The sequence below is a fragment of the Natator depressus genome, chromosome 9 (assembly GCF_965152275.1).
Source record: "Natator depressus isolate rNatDep1 chromosome 9, rNatDep2.hap1, whole genome shotgun sequence".
NCBI classification, from domain to species: Eukaryota; Metazoa; Chordata; order Testudines; family Cheloniidae; genus Natator; species Natator depressus.
Genome location: NC_134242.1, coordinates 48,390,847 through 48,407,869, shown reverse-complemented (window position 1 = coordinate 48,407,869; position 17,023 = coordinate 48,390,847). Strand labels below are relative to the sequence as shown.

The following is a 17,023-nucleotide window of genomic DNA, read 5'->3' as shown; positions in this document are numbered from 1 at the left end:
TATCCTTTGAACCGAAACTAACGTAGACTTTTTGTCATTCACCAGTAGGTCCAGGGAGCGGCACATGGCTTGCAGCACCGCAACATCCTACTGCACTGGGCAGCACAGCATGCGGAGGAGGTGACCAGCCCTCTGTGGAGAAAAAAGTGGTTTGGGACTATTTAGAAAAGCTGGACGATCACAAGTCCATGGGGCTAGATGCGCTGCATCCGAGAGTGCTAAAGGAGTTGGCGGATGTGATTGCAGAGCCATTGGCCATTATCTTTGAAAACTCATGGCGATCGGGGGAAGTCCCGGACGACTGGAAAAAGGCTAATGTAGTGCCCATCTTTAAAAAAGGGAAGGAGGACGATCCTGGGAACTACAGGCCAGTCAGCCTCACCTCAGTCCCTGGAAAAATCATGGAGCAGGTAGATCCTCAAGGAATCAATTCTGAAGCACTTAGAGGAGAGGAATGTGATCAGGAACAGTCAGCACGGATTCACCAAGGGCAAGTCATGCCTGACTAATCTAATTGCCTTCTATGATGAGATAACTAGCTCTGTGGATGAGGGGAAAGCGGTGGACGTGTTGTTCCTTGACTTTAGCAAAGCTTTTGACACGGTCTCCTACAGTATTCTTGCCAGCAAGTTAAAGTAGTATGGGCTGGATGAATGGACTATAAGGTGGATAGAAAGTTGGCTAGATTGTCGTGCTCAACAGGTAGTGATCAATGGCTCCATGTCTAGTTGGCAGCCGGTATCAAGTGGAGTACCCCAAGGGTCGGTTCTCGGGCCGGTTTTGTTCAATATCTTCATAAATGATCTGGAGGATGGTGTGGATTGCACCCTCAGCAAATTTGCAGATGACACTAAACTGGGAGGAGAGGTAGATATGCTGGAGGGTAGGGATAGGATACAGAGGGACCTAGACAAATTAGAGGATTGGAACAAAAGAGATCTGATGAGGTTCAACAAGGACAAGTGCAGAGTCCTACACTTAGGATGGAAGAATCCCATGCACCGTTACAGACTAGGGACCGAATGGCTCGGCAGCAGTTCGGCAGACAAGGACTAAGGGTTACAGTGGACGAGAAGCTGGATATGAGTCAACAGTGTGCCCTTGTTGCCAAGAAGGCCAATGGCATTTTGGGATGTATATGTAGGGGCACTGCCAGCAGATCGAGGGACGTGATCGTTCCCCTCTATTAGACATTGGTGAGACCTCATCTGGAGTACTATGTCCAGTTTTGGACCCCACACTACAAGAAGGATGTGGAAAAATTGGAAAGAGTCCAGCGGAGGGCAACAGAAATTATTAGGGGACTGGAACACATGACTTATGGGGAGAGGCTGAGGGAACTGGGATTGTTTAGTCTGCGGAAGAGAAGAATGAGGGGGGATTTGATAGCTGCTTTCAAATACCTGAAAGGGGGTTCCAAAGAGGATGGATCTAGACTGTTCTCAGTGGTAGGAGATGACAGAACAAGGAGTAATGGTCTCAAGTTGCAGTGGGGGAGGTTTAGGTTGGATATTAGGAAAAACTTTTTCACTAGGAGGGTGGTGAAGCACTGGAATGCGTTACCTAGGGAGGTGATGGAATCTCCTTCCTTGGAAGTTTTTAAGGTCCGGCTTGACAAAGCCCTGGCTGGGATGATTTAGTTGGGGATTGGTCCTGCTTTGAGCAGGGGGTTGGACTAGATGACCTCCTGAGGTCCCTTCCAACCCTGATATTCTATGATTCTATGATCCTCTTGGATCTGAGACCTGGAGTTGCCCTTGACTAGCCAGTCATCATGGTACAGGTAGAATTCGATACCCCGACACCTGAGGTAAGCAACCACCACCAACAAGCACTTGGTATACACTCTGGGTGCTGTCGCCAAGCCAAACTGGAGGACCGCAAACTAGTAGTGGTGGGGGCCCATCATAGACTGGAGGAAGCGTCTGTGACCTTGAAAGATTGCTATGTGAAAGTATGCGTCCTTCAAGTCGAGGGCGGCATACCAGTCTCCCGAATCCAGGGTAGGGATGACAGAAGCCAAGGAGATGATGAGGAACCTTAGCTTCTTTAGATACTTGTTGAGGTCTCACCGGTCCACGATAGGCCACAGACTGCCCTTGGCCTTTGGGATTAAGAAGTACCGGGAACAGAACTCCTTGTTCCTGTACTCAAGAGGAACTTCTTCCACTGCACCCAATTGCAGCAACCTCTTTACCTCCTGTGCGAGGAGACTCTCATGAGAAGGGCCCCTAAAGAGGGATGGGGAAGGTGGGGTGGTAGAAGTAAACTGTAGGGTATAACCCTCCGCCACAGTATTGAGGACCCAGCAGTCTGAAGTTATAGCTGTCCATGCAGGGAGGAAAAAGAAAGGTGATTGGAGAACAGTGGAATAGACGGATCTGGGGTAAAGTATGGTAGGTCGCCCTCGAGCGCACCCTCAAAACGCTTGCTTGCCCCCCTGCTTATTGCGGGTCGAGCCCAACTGGGCAGAAGGAGGAGGTTGGTGGCCCGGGCAGCACTTGTAGACCCTAATCTTCTTATGGGGGGCAGGGAGGGGGGCTCCCGGCGGGGTTGACTCCCTTGGCCCTGAGATTGCTCCGGTTTGAACCGCTTATAGGCTGGACCTGGAACGTACAGCCTGAGTTTTCAGGGTAGTGCAGGAGTCCTTAAGGCCATGCAGTTTACTGTCTGTCTATTCAGCAAACAGGGCCTGGCCGTCAAAGGGGAGGTCCTACATCGATTGCTGAGCTTCCACTGACAGACCCGAGAGGAGCACCCAGGATGCCCTTTGCATGGAGATGGCCGAGGCCATGGTGTGAGCCACGGAGTCTGCTGTGTCCAAGGCTGCTTGGAGGGCCGCTTTTGCTACAGCTGTGCCCTCTTCAAGGATCACCCGGAATTCCTTCTTGGAATTGGGAGATCTCCCCCTCGCGGACATCTTGGACTTCTTGGCTGGGGAGGGGGATTGGTGCCAGCTAGTAGACAGCACCAGTGGGGCGCTCCGTACTGACGCTGTGGTGCTTGGGGCTGAGTCGGATCTCTGCTCCGGTGCCGGGGTCCACGTCGATTCCATCAGGAGTGCCCTGAGACGGCTGTCTCTCTCCTTTTTCGTTCTGGGTTGAATGACTTACAGATGCGACACTTGTTGCTTATGTGTCCTTTTTCTAGACATCTTAAACAGCTAACGTGCAGGTCTCTGATGGGCACGGGCCGCTTACAACGATGGCATGGTTTAAAGCCTGGGGATGGGGGCATGCCCCATCCCTAGGCTGAGTCCTGTCCTGGACCAACAACAGTAACTCCTCGCTTAACGTTGTAGTTATGTTCCTGAAAAATGCTACTTTAAGCGAGATGATGTTAAGAGAATCCAATTTCCCCACAAGAATTAATGTAAATGGGGGAATGAGGTTCAAGGGAATTTTTTTTTGCCAGAAAAAAGACTGTTGTGTGTGTGTGTATATATATATTCATGCTGCCTTGTAGAGTGTGAGGCTACATTAACAACTATGTGTTAATCCTTGAGGGCTCGTCCGAGTGCTAGTTCATCATTTAGCAGTAAGGCATGCCCTGGGAAATATCCCACCCTCTGACTCCACCACCTCAGCCAAGCTTCACAATCATCACTGTTGTGTACAGTATTAAATTGTTTAAAACGTATACTGTGTGTGTGTGTGTGTGTGTGTGTGTGTGTGTGTGTGTGTGTGTGAGAGAGTGAGAGAGAGTGAGAGAGACGGATGCGCATTGCCCCTTTGTATGCTGAACCCACTCAGAATACATTGCCTTTTAAGTAGATCAGCAAGTTGAGAAAGCAGCTGCTGCCAGCAAGCTCCCTCTGTCCTGAGCCCTGTCGTGTCCCATCCACTCCGCTCTGTGGAGGTGGGGGCAGGAGCAGGGGAAGGGGGACACCCTGACATTAGCACCCCTCTTCCCGCCCTCCCCCTCCCGCGCACAGCAAGCAGGAGGCTCCCAGGAGCAGCTCCAACCAGAGAGCAGGAGCAGCACATGGCAGTGAGGGAAGGGACAGCTGAACTGCTGGCAACTGATAGCCTGCTGGGCAGCTGCTGCACGGGGAACTTAGGGAGCGGGGAGCTGATGGGGGGCTGCCAGCCCACCCTGGTTCCAAGCCCCCACTACTAGCTCCAATGGGCTGCTCTTTCTGCAAGCAGTGGGCAAAGCAGGCGGCTGCCAAACATTGTTAAAATGGAGCATTGCGCAACTTTAAGAGAGCATGTTCTCTAATTGACCAGCAATATAACAACGAAACGACATTAACTGGGACGACGTTAAGTGAGGAGTTACTTAACGAGAACTAATACTAAGGGTAAATACTAAATTATATACAACTACTTTACAAAGAAACCTTCATGAGACACACTGAACTAAGCGAAAGCTAGATGAAGCAGCAGCAGTACCAGCACCATCACTGGTGGCAAGAAGGAACTGAGGGTGGGGGGAGCTGGCAGTGCCCCTTATACCACGCCATGCTGGTGTCACTCCAGAGGGCACCAGGGCCAGTCCCCTACGGATACTGCTAAGGGAAAAACTTCCGGCACTGGTGTATGTGGCGAGCACACACACCTAATATAGAATCATAGAATATCAGGGTTGGAAGGGACCTCAGGAGGTCATCTAGTCCAACCCCCTGCTCAAAGCAGGACCAATCCCCAATTAAATCATCCCAGCCAGGGCTTTGTCAAGCCTGACCTTAAAAACTTCTAAGGAAGAAGATTCTACCACCTCCCTAGGTAACACATTCCAGTGTTTCACCACCCTCTTGGTGAAAAAGTTTTTCCTAATATCCAACCTAAACCTCCCCCACTGCAACTTGAGACCATTACTCCTTGTCCTGTCCTCTTCTACCACTGAGAATAGTCTAGAACCATCCTCTCTGGAACCACCTCTCAGGTAGTTGAAAGTAACTATCAAATCCCCCCTCATTCTTCTCTTCTGCAGACTAAACAATCCCAGTTCCCTCAGCCTCTCCTCATAAGTCATGTGTTCCAGACCCCTAATCATTTTTGTTGCCCTTCGCTGGACTCTCTCCAATTTATCCACATCCTTCTTGTAGTGTGGGGCCCAAAACTGTACACAGTACTCCAGATGAGGCCTCACCAATGTCGAATAGAGGGGAACGATCATGTCCCTCGATCTGCTCGCTATGCCCCTACTTATACATCCCAAAATGCCATTGCCAAAATGCCAAATATAGAATGAACATGACCAACACTCAAAGAAGAATACTTAGTTCTGTCATGACTGCAGGGGACTGCATTAGAAGACCTCTCTAGGTCTACTGCAGTCCCACAATTCTATGACTCTATAATGGATCAGACCAATGGTCCATCTAGCCCAATATTCTGTCTTCTGACAGTGGCCAATACCAGGTGCTTCAGAGGGAATGAATAGAACAGGCAATCAAGTGATCCATCCCATAATCCACTCCGAGCTTCTGGCAAACAGAGACTAAGGACACTTGGAGCATGCTGTTGTATCCCTGCCGCTCCTGGCTAATAGCCATTGATGGACTTATCCATGAACTTATCTAGTTCTTTTTTGAACCCTGTTATAGTTTTGGCCTTCACAACATTCCCTAGCAACGAGTTCCACAAGTTGACTATGTGTTGTGTGAAGAAGTATTTCCTTTTGTTTGTTTTAAATCTGCTGCCTATTAATTTCATTTGGTGACCCCTAGTTCTTGTGTTATGAGAAGGAGCGAATAACACTTCCTCATTTACTTTCTCCATACCAGTCATGATTTTATAGACCTCTATCAGATTCCCCCTTAGTCATCTCTTCACCAAGTTGAAAAGTCCCAGTCTTATTAATCTCTCCTCATGCAGAAGCTGTTCCATAACCCTAATAATTTTTGTTGCCCTTCTGTGTATCTTTTCCAATTCCAAAACATCTTTTTGAGAGGGGGCGACCAGAACTGCAAGCAGTATTCAAGATGTAGGCATACCATGGATTAATACAGAGGGATGATGATATTTTCTGTCTTATTATCTATCCCTTTCCTAATGATTCCTAACATTTGGTTAGCTTTTTTGACTGTCGCTGTAGATTGAGTGAATGTTTTCAGAGAACTATCCACAATTATTCCAAGATCTCTGAGTGGCAACAGCTAATTTAAACCCCATCATTATGTATGTATAGCTGGGATTATGTTTTCCAATGTGCATTACTTTGCATTTATCAACACTGAATTTCATCTTCCATTTTCTTACCCAGTCACAATCAATTTGTATACGATTAATGAGAACCTCCATTATGGTGTTTTTAAAAAGTTTCCATGCAGCTTTCAGATATTTCACTTTGGGGACTGTACCTTTTAATTTCTGCTGAACTAGTTTCCTCATTTTTGTCTAATTCCCCTTTCTGAAATTAAATGCTACTGTGGTGGGCTTCTTTGGTGTTTTACGCCCCACAGGGATGTTAAATTTAATTACATTATGTCACTATTACCAAGCAGTTCAGCTATAGTCACCTCTTGGACCAGAACCTGTACTCCACTTAGGACTAAATCAAGAATTACCTCTCCCTTTATGGGTTCCAGGACTAGTTGCTCCAAGAAGCAGTCATTTAAGGTATCAAGAAACTTTATCTCTGCATCCCACCCACTCAGTATGGGGATAGTTGAAATCCCCCATTATTACTGAGTTTTTTATAGCCTCGCCAATCTCCCTGAGCATTCCACAGTCATCCTCACCATTCTGGTCAGGTGGTTGGTAGTATGTCCCTAGTGCTATAATCTTATTATTCAAGCATGGAATTTCTATCCAGAGAGATTCTATTGGACTGTTTGGTTCATTTAAGATCTTTACTATATTTGATTCTCTGCTTTCTTTCACATATATAGTGCTACTCCCTCACCAGCACGACCTATTCTGTCATTCCTATATATAGTCTACCGCGGTATTACTGTGTCCCACTGATTATCATTTCACCAAGTTTCTGTGATGCCTATTATATCAATATCCTCATTTAATACAAGGCACTCAAATTCATCAATTTTAGTTTACAGACTTATAAAATTTGTCACTTTTTCAGCTGTCTGCCATTATGTGATGTAAATGAATGGGACTCTCATTTGACTGTTTCTCCCCTAAGGAACGTCTCTGTCTGAACCATGTACTCCTTCACAACTGTCGGCTTTCCCCCAGCCCTAAGTTTAAAAACTTCTTTATCACCTTTTTAATTTTACATGCCAGCAATCTGCTTCTGTTTTGGTTTATGTGGAGCCATGCTTCCTATATATGCTCCTCCTTTTCCAAAAGGTTCCCCAGTTCCTAATAAAATCAAAACCCCTCCTCCCTTCACCATTATCTCATCCATGCATTTAGACCCTGTAGTTCTGCCCATCTAACTGGCCCTGTGTGTGGAAATGGAAGCATTTCAGAGAATGCTATCATGGAAATCCTGGATTTCAATCTCTTACCTAGCAGCCTAAATTTGGCCTCCAGGACCTCTCCCCTACTTACCCTATGTCATTGGTACCTATATGTATTACAACCACTGGTTCCTCCCGAGCACTATACATAAGCCTGTCTAGATGTCTAGAGACATCTGCAACCTTCGCCCGGCAGGAAATTCACCATGCCGTTCTTTCAGTCATCACAAACCCGGTTATTTATATTTCTAATGATCAAATCCCCCATTAGTATTACCTAATCATCAAATCTCCCATTACTATTACAATGGGATGGAGGCCTCAGTGACAATGAAAAGGACCCAGGGATTATTGCTGACTACCAACTGAATGTGAGCTTCTCAATGCTGTGGGCAAAAGGGCTGATGTGATTCTTGTACGTACAAATAGGGGAGAATATTGAATACCTATTGGGAGGTGATATTACTTAGAGTATACAGTACTGGTGAGACCACCACTGGAATACTTTGTCCAGTTCTGGTGTCCACACTTCAAAAAGGATGTTGAAAAATTTTAAAGGGCTCAGAGTAAAACTAAAGAATGATTCATGGTCTAGAAAGCCTGCCTTACAATAAAAAATGAAAGTAGCTCAACTACTTAGCTTATTGAAGATTAAGAGGCTACTTGACTATGGTCCATAATTGCCTACGCAGGAAGAAGATACTTGATAGAGGTCTCTGACTGCTAAAAGTAAAGATATAAAAAGATCCAGTAGCTGGAAATTGAAGTCGTCATAGTTCAGACTGGAAATAAGATGTTAATTTTTAAACACTCAGGTAACTAATCATTGGAACAGATTACCAAGAGATGTGGCAAATTCTACATTACTAGAAATCTTTAAATCAAGACTGGATCTCTCTCTAAAAGGCTAGATCAGCCACAATTTATTGTGATAGATGCAGGAAGTCACTGGGTGAAGTTGTATGGCCCGTTATACAGGAGATCAAACTGCATGATTACAAAGATCTCTTCTGGCCTTTATACCTATGGATCTGTGAACAGTAAGATACAGTCTCACCCCAAAAGATAACAAATATAGCCTTAGATATATTTAAATGTAGCACTTGAAAAAATCAGGGAGGTAACTATTTACTTTCAAATATTTCATTCTGAAAGTTTATATAGGGTGACATTGTTCAAAGTTAATTATTTGTGTAAGAGGCTCCTTGTCTAAAAACCTTTCATAATTGCTTAGCCTCCGCAAGGTCACAGCACTGACTTTAATCCACAGTCATATTTTCCACAAGCATATACCAACAGACATAGTTTAAACTATGTATTTACTTACATGTTAGCCCCGAGGGACCAAATTCTCAAAGCCTTAGACAGAACATGTATGCATCTGTGTGTGCACTCAGACATGCAGTTTTGAGTAAAACTGTGGAATTTTGCTCAGCCTCTTTCTTTGAATCAGGCTTTGAAAATTTAGTTTCAGACCGCCAGCAAATAGCCATTAGAGGTACCACTGCCACCAAATCCAAATTCATACAGTGTGATGTTGTCCCAGAAATACCACTTCACGACAACACTGTGCAATCAAATCAGCATTCTTCATTGGTACTTGACCCATCCAGGATGGATTTCAGAAACAAAAGCATATGGTAGAGCCCAGACTCCAAAGGATTCGGTGGAATAAAAACCACTCACAGGCCCTTTCAGCTACATAATCAAGTTTTCAACACATACTTGACTTATTTCTATCCAGGTCAGCTCATCTATGCTCCCCTTTTCACCAGCTCTTTCTTTTAAGATGTCTTCATTTTCTTTTGTTTGGCGAAATGGCTGCTTGCCTCTAAGTCAAGCTCTATTTCAATTACTGGATTTTAACTTTATAGAGCACCCAGATATGTTGTGGCAGGTTTCTGTATATCTCTATACACCACACAAAAACAACAATAGGCACCCAAAAAATGTGTATTGCATACTTTTATGTGTGTGTATATATATGTATATATGCATACATATAATTTCTATAATTACATTAATACAGATTGCTTTTATAGCTGATGTGAAATCAAAATCTCAAGCAGTTTTAATGCCTTACTTTGTAGGACGTGGAACTTAACAGGTGAGCAATATTCTGAACTGCTCCATGGTTAAACAAGATTGTCTGATGATCTGGACCCTATAAAGGGAAAAAGAGTATTTATTCTTTTAAAAAACAAATGTGGAAGAGGCTTCCTGTTAACTGTAACTTCAGTAAGTACTAAAATGCAGGTTTTCCTGCCATTCTTTGCTTTGTACATTGGAAATGTGCTAGTTTCTTTACCGTCTGAAGCTAACTTTCTGTTACATCTGTTGAGCTTGACCTACTTATTGATAGTCATTTTCATTCTCATTCTTGGAAGGAAATACCAAAACTAGAGAGATTAGGAGTACAGCGAGTGAAGTTATAACATTTTAATTAATGAAGGATGAGTTCTACAATAATTGACAATGGGGATTTTATTTTTCATAGCTGATATAGGGCTGCTAGCAATATACTGTTTCAATCTTTGCAATATTATATAAGATTCTCAATAATCTGCAACACCTCTTCCATTGCTAATCCCATGCATTTTCAGCAGTAACAACCCCAGAAAAGATAGCAAGTAACCAATTCTAAAACTGTTCCCATATATCAGAATGTGCATCAACTGACAGTGTGGCGAGAGTAGTGTCTCACTCCTACACTAGTAACTCCTACACATGTAATCTAGATTTTAAAAGTTTTTTATAATACTATTTCAAATACATCAACTGTAAAGACAGCTCACCAACCTTAAGTACTTAAAGAGTAAGTAAAAATAAGCGTCTGAGGTGTTAAACATTTTTCAGTTTTCAAAAACTCAGTTTGAAATCAATTCAAGTCCAAATACTGATCCCATGTCTCCTCTACAGTACAAAAGTCTCAAGATCTCTGTGGTCTGGCCAGGCTCTATGGAGGCAGAGGAGGAATGGAACCCTCAGGGGACCTCCCACCCTCAGCAGTCTCAGTGAATCCTAGGTGATCAGTGAGCTCTTCCTCCCCTGGAAGTTGAGTGCATGACTCTACTCCCACTGCCTCTTCCCATGACAACCCACCTTTGAGGGCAGGACTGCCCCAACCTGCAGAACTGGCTGGAACTTCAAAACAGAGACATCAGATGGGGATGATGGGCCTCATCGAGACTGAGGACGTCTGGAGGAAAAAGGCACAACCCTGACAGACTCCTCCCTGCTCCCATTCCAGGGGATACCTTTGTTCCCCATTCCTGGTTTACACTATACCCCATGGCTGCTTGACAGGAGCTGCTATGCCCTCAAGGCTATAGTGGTCTCTGCTTAGCTTTTGCATGGGAAGAGAAGGGCAGGACCCCTAGTCACCACACACCGCTGCTTTTAATAGCTCCATGTATCCATTCCTGTGGAACAACTCTATGGCCCCTTGCACACCAATCTCATCATCCTCTATACTGGTCAGGCCAGTGTACAATCCCTATATGGGGGAGTAAAAGGACTAGTACTGTCTTTACAAATGTGTAAGAGTCAGGTTTTGGCTCATAGAGTTAAATTTCTAAATAGAGTCAACAGCCGTGACAGCATGTGTCATCACAAACTACATAATTCCTAACAATAAACTTCAGTATAAACACCCTAAAATAAAATATGTATCTCCAGTATCTGCTCTGGAGCTCCCACATTGGTATGATGTCTGCTCTGTGCACAGCTTCTGTAGCCATCTGATTGGCTGAAAGAGACAAAGGTGGGAAACACCAAATTTGACCTGCAAAACACTGCCTGATTTTCTTGATTGATTTGCAGCCTAAATGCTAATGGTCTTCCTGCCAGAATGAAGATTTCAGTATTCTGTTTCATACTTATACCAACTTGGCACACATGAATTACATCTGTGCACCTCTGTGCATCTGACAATGGTAGAGACATTTCACTTCCAAGCTTCTGAGGAGTCATTAAAAACAGTTTGCTTTTTTTAAAAGGTATTATGAAAAATATTTTTAGTACTTCATTTATAATGATCCCTTTCCAGAAAAACCATGAAAATTATTTTTACGTATAACATATCTGATGCTTTAAGATGCTTCAGCTGCTACCACTGACAACTTCCTATCAAAAAATGCAATTAAAATACCTTTTTTTGCTGTAGAAAAACACTTACATTGGCACACAGAAGTGGCTGAGGCGATGATTTAAAGCCGCAGCTATGCCAGTGTCGAAGCTGAAGAAGAGATATTAAAAGACGGGGGGAGAAATGAATGAAATTGAAATCAAGAATTGCTTTAACTTGTTTTTGTAACATGATAAATATATCACTTATCTAGTTCCCACGTGCCAGATTTTCAAAGATAATCATCTAATTTGTTGTGTGTAAATACCACCATGAATACACAAATGAGTTATTTGTGTGCATTCATGGCTAGTTAGCTGCACAACTAGACATGCATGCAAAAAATATTCAGTTTGGACATGCACTTAAAGTGTTTCCTTGAACAAATCAGGTATGCTTAATATATGTATACATATCTTTGAAAATCTGACTTTGTGTTAATAGCCCAAATTTAAGAACTCTACTGTCAGGCTTATTCAACAATAAATAGTAACTTGTTTTAAATCTAGACATGTGAAGACTTGATTATACACTATATAACTCATTTTTAATTTCAGATATCTCAGAAACTGTGTCAATAATGAGGGATAATTGCTTTTGTTACCCTGAGTACAATGGTGGAGTTCTAGGACCTATTTTAATGATACTGTGCCTGTCCTCCAAAGATTCAAGGTATTTCAGTTTTAAATCTTCCTTGGATGTAGGGGAACAGAAACAACAGTTCTTGATTACACATCATTTATTACTTACAGATCATTATAAAAAGTTGATTTTCAACAAAATAGCATGGCCTATTACAGATGATGTTCAAAAGAACCATGTAACAAACAATTTATGATGACAAACATCAAAAAGACTCGAAAATATCTTTGGATGCTATAGACTCTTATGCAGAAGTTCAACACAAGGCCTACAAACTAGCTACAGCCCACTTACATCCTTAGAATGAGGCTTAAGAGGGATTTAGCTAGTTCATAAGCGTTGTGCTGTACTGCTGCGGGGGGTGAATTTCATTTATCCTGCATAGCTGATCAAGGTGTTATTTAAACAGTAATAGCAATTACATTCAAATGAAATTTCCAGTGCTAATTTTCAAAATTTTGGTACCATACAATCATGCATCAAAAAAATAGGCCTTTTAAAAATAAAAAGCTCACTTTGACAATTAAAAGTAGCAATAAAGCTTCTTCACTTATGCCACCTTCCCTGAAAACAGATTAACTGTGACAGAGAGAACCTGAACCCTGAATGCCCTTCCAACGTAAGTTTCAACATGCATTTTACAATGCTTTGTGCATTATTGTACCTTAGTTTTCAATTAACTTGATTTTGTTTATTTTATAGGCAGATGGTGTCCAAGATTTGTATGTAAAGAACAGGCCACCCACTTGTCCCAAGAACCAGCATTCCCCTTCATGTCCATCCAAAATCTCTCCAGAGTCGTCATTCTGTCAGTCATTGCCACTCAATTTTTTTTTTTAGCTCAAAACTCTCAGTGTAAATAGCAAAAGATATGCCGCAAACAAAAGGAAGTATGCAACCATACTAACAACATTGAGTAAGGATTTTCTATCTAAGGAAAATGTCTGCTGTCGTCAGTGAAATTTGATGTGGAAAAGAGAGAAAAAAGCTGATAGGCAAAGAAGCCTCCCGCGACCTGAGCTGACCTTCTGCCCAGGAAGAGGGAGGCAGTGGGGAACCCTTCACAGGAACACTGGTTCTTAAGAGGAGTGTGGTGTCAGTTATCTTCACAAATGCTAGACCACCTGCCTAGAAAGTAAACAAAAGAAAAAAAATACATTGAAGCACAAATAACCCTTTAAAATACATGTTGAAGCTTACCTAAAACCAGTATTCATAGTGAAGTGTTTTCCCCAGAGAAATCAATCAGAAAGATTCTCTCCAGCACACAATCTGTTCAAGGGAAGATAGTAGCTTTCATTAAACAAGCTCAGAACTATCCACGGCCACAGACATATTGAAACTTTCATGGGTGTTTGATATCTTGCCTATCTGTACAAGACAGAAAAACAGGTTTTCTTTAACCCTTGCAAGTATGTTAGACTCTGACATATCAGCTGCCTGGTATTATATCTGAAGGCACAGTAGTAGGGCATTTGTTTTGGTCGCTAGATCTCGTACCCATGGAATAAAGCAGCTAAAAAGAAAAAAAAGGTATTTTCAAGTTTCCCATGAAAGATTCTATTTACCTAGAAAAACAAAGATCAAGTTCTTGTCCAATTTAAGAAACAACTTCAGAAGACCTCAAAGCATCAAAAATTTGAGTCTCTCTTTCTCTTTGTATTATCTGATCCTCTTACCTATTCTAAAACAGTAGTGTTTTCTTGTTACGATTCTGGGATTTATTTTATGTCAACTATTTCATTTACCATTACTCATTTATATTTTCAATCATTCACACTCATGTATTCAGTGTGCCCTACATGCTCATGGTTTCTATAATTTCGTGTGAAAGTTTTCAAGGTTTTTACATTTTTGCTGTAAAATGTGACATTTTCAAAATATTCATGGTAAACTAAATGTCCCAATTTTTTCAGTTCAGTGAAAATAGCATACTGGCTATAGAAGACTTTTTTTATTTTTTTCTTAATCAGTGAATGGGGTTTGGTTTAGTTAATTAAATATTTATGATACAGAAAAGTTGGCAAGTTTTACAAAACAGGGCAAGGTGTTCATTTTGTCAGGGAGAGCAAGGCAAAATTCATCCTTTTCACAGTAGAGTTGGATACTCAAGGGTAAGAGATCCAGTTTTCATATACCTGATTTGATTGTGTAGTGCTGCTGAGCTACTACTTTCATTTATATGCAAGCTTGTGTTTTATGCAATCAATCCTGTGCTAACACTTCTACAATAATGTGCTAACAATTGTTGTAACACAGCGTTCATTCTAAAGCAAACGTTTCCAAACTATATCTTCTTACTCAGTTTTCAATTGGAATTTTTTTCTTGTTAAAAAAAACACATATTTGAGAAATCTATTTAATATTTTAAAGGTTCTAATTTTCATCTTATAAGTGACCCCAGAGTAACTGACTAAACTGGATAATCCTTGATTTCATCAAACTAATGCAAGATTATCAGGATTTAAGGTAATGTTGGAATAAAATAAAAAATAATAGGAATTGGAGTGTCTTTCTTTCACCATGTTAACCACAAACTTTAGATTAATTTGTATATTTCGCTCTAGTGTTCTCTGTGTTGTAACAGTTTTCCTTTACATATCTGATACTTTTGCTAAAAGAAAGCCTCTTTTAAGATCTAAGATTTGAATTAGATCAGTCACTTTAGTTTCAGTTCTCAGTTTCATACAAAATTGCAATTCCATGAGTAGATATATATGCACACTCACTGCATAAGAACTAATGAGGAAGAGTACAATTTTAATACAAGAACACTTTTCATTGGTCTATAATCTCTCAAAATACAAAATATCATGGGTACAAAATGGCTGCCTTGAGAGGACACAGGCAGTCTGAGCTAAGGTTTATTCAATAAATTCCCAAAGCAGAGCAAAAAGAAAAACTGAAATCCTCAAATATAATCATGCTGACAATGAAGTTTTATGTTTCATTCAATTTTTGTTTTTATTTTTTTAGTTAATACACTTTAACTCCCAATAAACCCAAAGTTCTTATTATCTGCAAACTTTACTTTATCCAAGAGCAGTGTCTACCTAAAATCCCAGAAACACTACCAGCAAATTGCAGGGGGGATTCAGTCTTTATTGTGCTACTGTTCCAGCCATAGAAGTCAATATTATCTTATACAGTTTCTAAATGGCAGAAACACAAGAACCCTCATGGAGAATATTTATTCTCTTTCCTTACTTTGCAGCAATGTGAGAAGATCTGACATATGTATTCTTGAGTATATCGAGACCTACTAAGCAATGCCATGAGGTGGGGGATAACTGTAGCATCCTAGAAACAAGTCAGAAAAGAAAACAGTATTAAAACTAGAAATTTCAGCACCATTAGTCATCAATCTGTAACTAACAAGCTGCATCCTTAGCTTTTCAATAGTCAGTACCCAAGCCTAAAATGGGGGGAGCTGCTGAGATGCACAAGGAAAAAAGACTAGGCCATAAAAGTACTATGGGGGTGATTTTCAAAGAAAATGACAGCTTGGTGCTCAATTCCCATCAAAATTCAATGTTCCTAACTCCCAGCTATGTGTCACTGAAAAATCTCTGCATTAAGTAACCTACTTAGTAAGAAGTCTTGGGACAAAGAAAAAGAGGAATTCCGCTCACTACAAACTGTCACTGACAACAATCACTGAATAAAAAGCTCTCTGTATTTTTGAGACAAAAATCCCCCAGTGGCATTCTTCTCCCAGAACAGTAATTTACTTACCTTCTAATTGATTATCTCTTAATTCTGAGAGGGTGGGAATGGAGGGAGTGTAGGAAGTGAGGTGCCAGTATAGACAATGGATTTTTTCATCCTCCCACCAGAAGTTGGAGACAAGACATCAAAAGAATTTAGTGATATTGGCCTTCCATCTGACAATCCAATTCAAGAGTTTCCTTTAGTACTGACATAGCACAAGCATGCACACTCATAGTGGGAAAAACTAAACAAAGAGTAATCAGAAGAGAAATCAGAGAGAGAAGGGAGATCATCTTGCTACCTGTTTCTCATTGTTTGGTTCTGTTATGAATCCAATCCTGTTTCTTAAGATCACTATAGTAAGTGAGAAATACCTAAATATTGTTATAAATCAAATGAAAGATTTAAGATATCTAACAGATATATTTTAGCAGAAGCCAGCTACAAGTGGGGATGCCACTAGAAGCAGTGGAAGATTAGCAGTTTTTGTGAACTCCGGAAGCCAGCCTCAACTGAATCATCTCTGAAACAAAGGGTTTGGTTGTTTAAGCAGAGGAGACTAAATATCAGAAATCCCCTTTAACAGGTTGCTTCTATGTTGACTATGACAGATAAACTGAGCCCTTCACCTGGGGAGAGCTGGAGTCAGTAAGAACTGTTGTGATGATCAGATAGGATAGCTGGAAAGTAACATCCTAAAAAACCTATCTGTTATGTTATGGCAATAGAAAAAGCAACAGTAACTGGGTACAGGTTTATGCTGCCAGGGCCTCAGTTTCACTTGTGCATTAGCAAACAAAAATTAAATTACAAAAGAAAAAAAATTAGAACATCTACAACTTTAAAAAACTAAGTAAACCTAACAAAGCTCTCCTATTATCTCTATCTCCACAGAATATTTTAATGAGAAAAACCTTTAATGAACAGACTCTCAGATAGTATGAAATTCCCCTGTTAGGAAACACTCTGTTTTAGGTTGTTAGGCGTTGTGAAAAGTCTAATCCTCTCTTCTTAACAGAAAACAGGAGACAAACATACAAAATTTTGGGGATTAGGGGAAAGGACAGTAAAAGAAAGTAAATACAGCTTCTGTCTCTGCTGCTTGCTGTTTCATTGCTGGAAAGTGTCAGCACTTAGTACAGGACCTTATTAAGCACTCCAGAACCTACCAGATT

At 41.4% G+C, this 17,023-nt stretch overlaps 1 protein-coding gene across 10 annotated transcripts in view; it reads right to left on the bottom strand.

The window, feature by feature from the left end:
• Nucleotides 1–17,023, bottom strand: part of ARMC8 (armadillo repeat containing 8) — a 179,686-nt gene that overhangs the window by 85,758 nt on the left and 76,905 nt on the right. For all 10 annotated transcript variants that reach the window (XM_074964085.1, XM_074964088.1, XM_074964092.1 and 7 more), the window contains 3 exons: nucleotides 15,345–15,437; nucleotides 11,547–11,606; nucleotides 9,453–9,533 (listed from right to left, as the gene is read on the bottom strand). In XM_074964085.1, coding sequence (XP_074820186.1) covers nucleotides 9,453–9,533; nucleotides 11,547–11,606; nucleotides 15,345–15,437 — 234 coding nt within the window. The remainder of the gene's footprint in view (nucleotides 1–9,452; nucleotides 9,534–11,546; nucleotides 11,607–15,344; nucleotides 15,438–17,023) is intronic.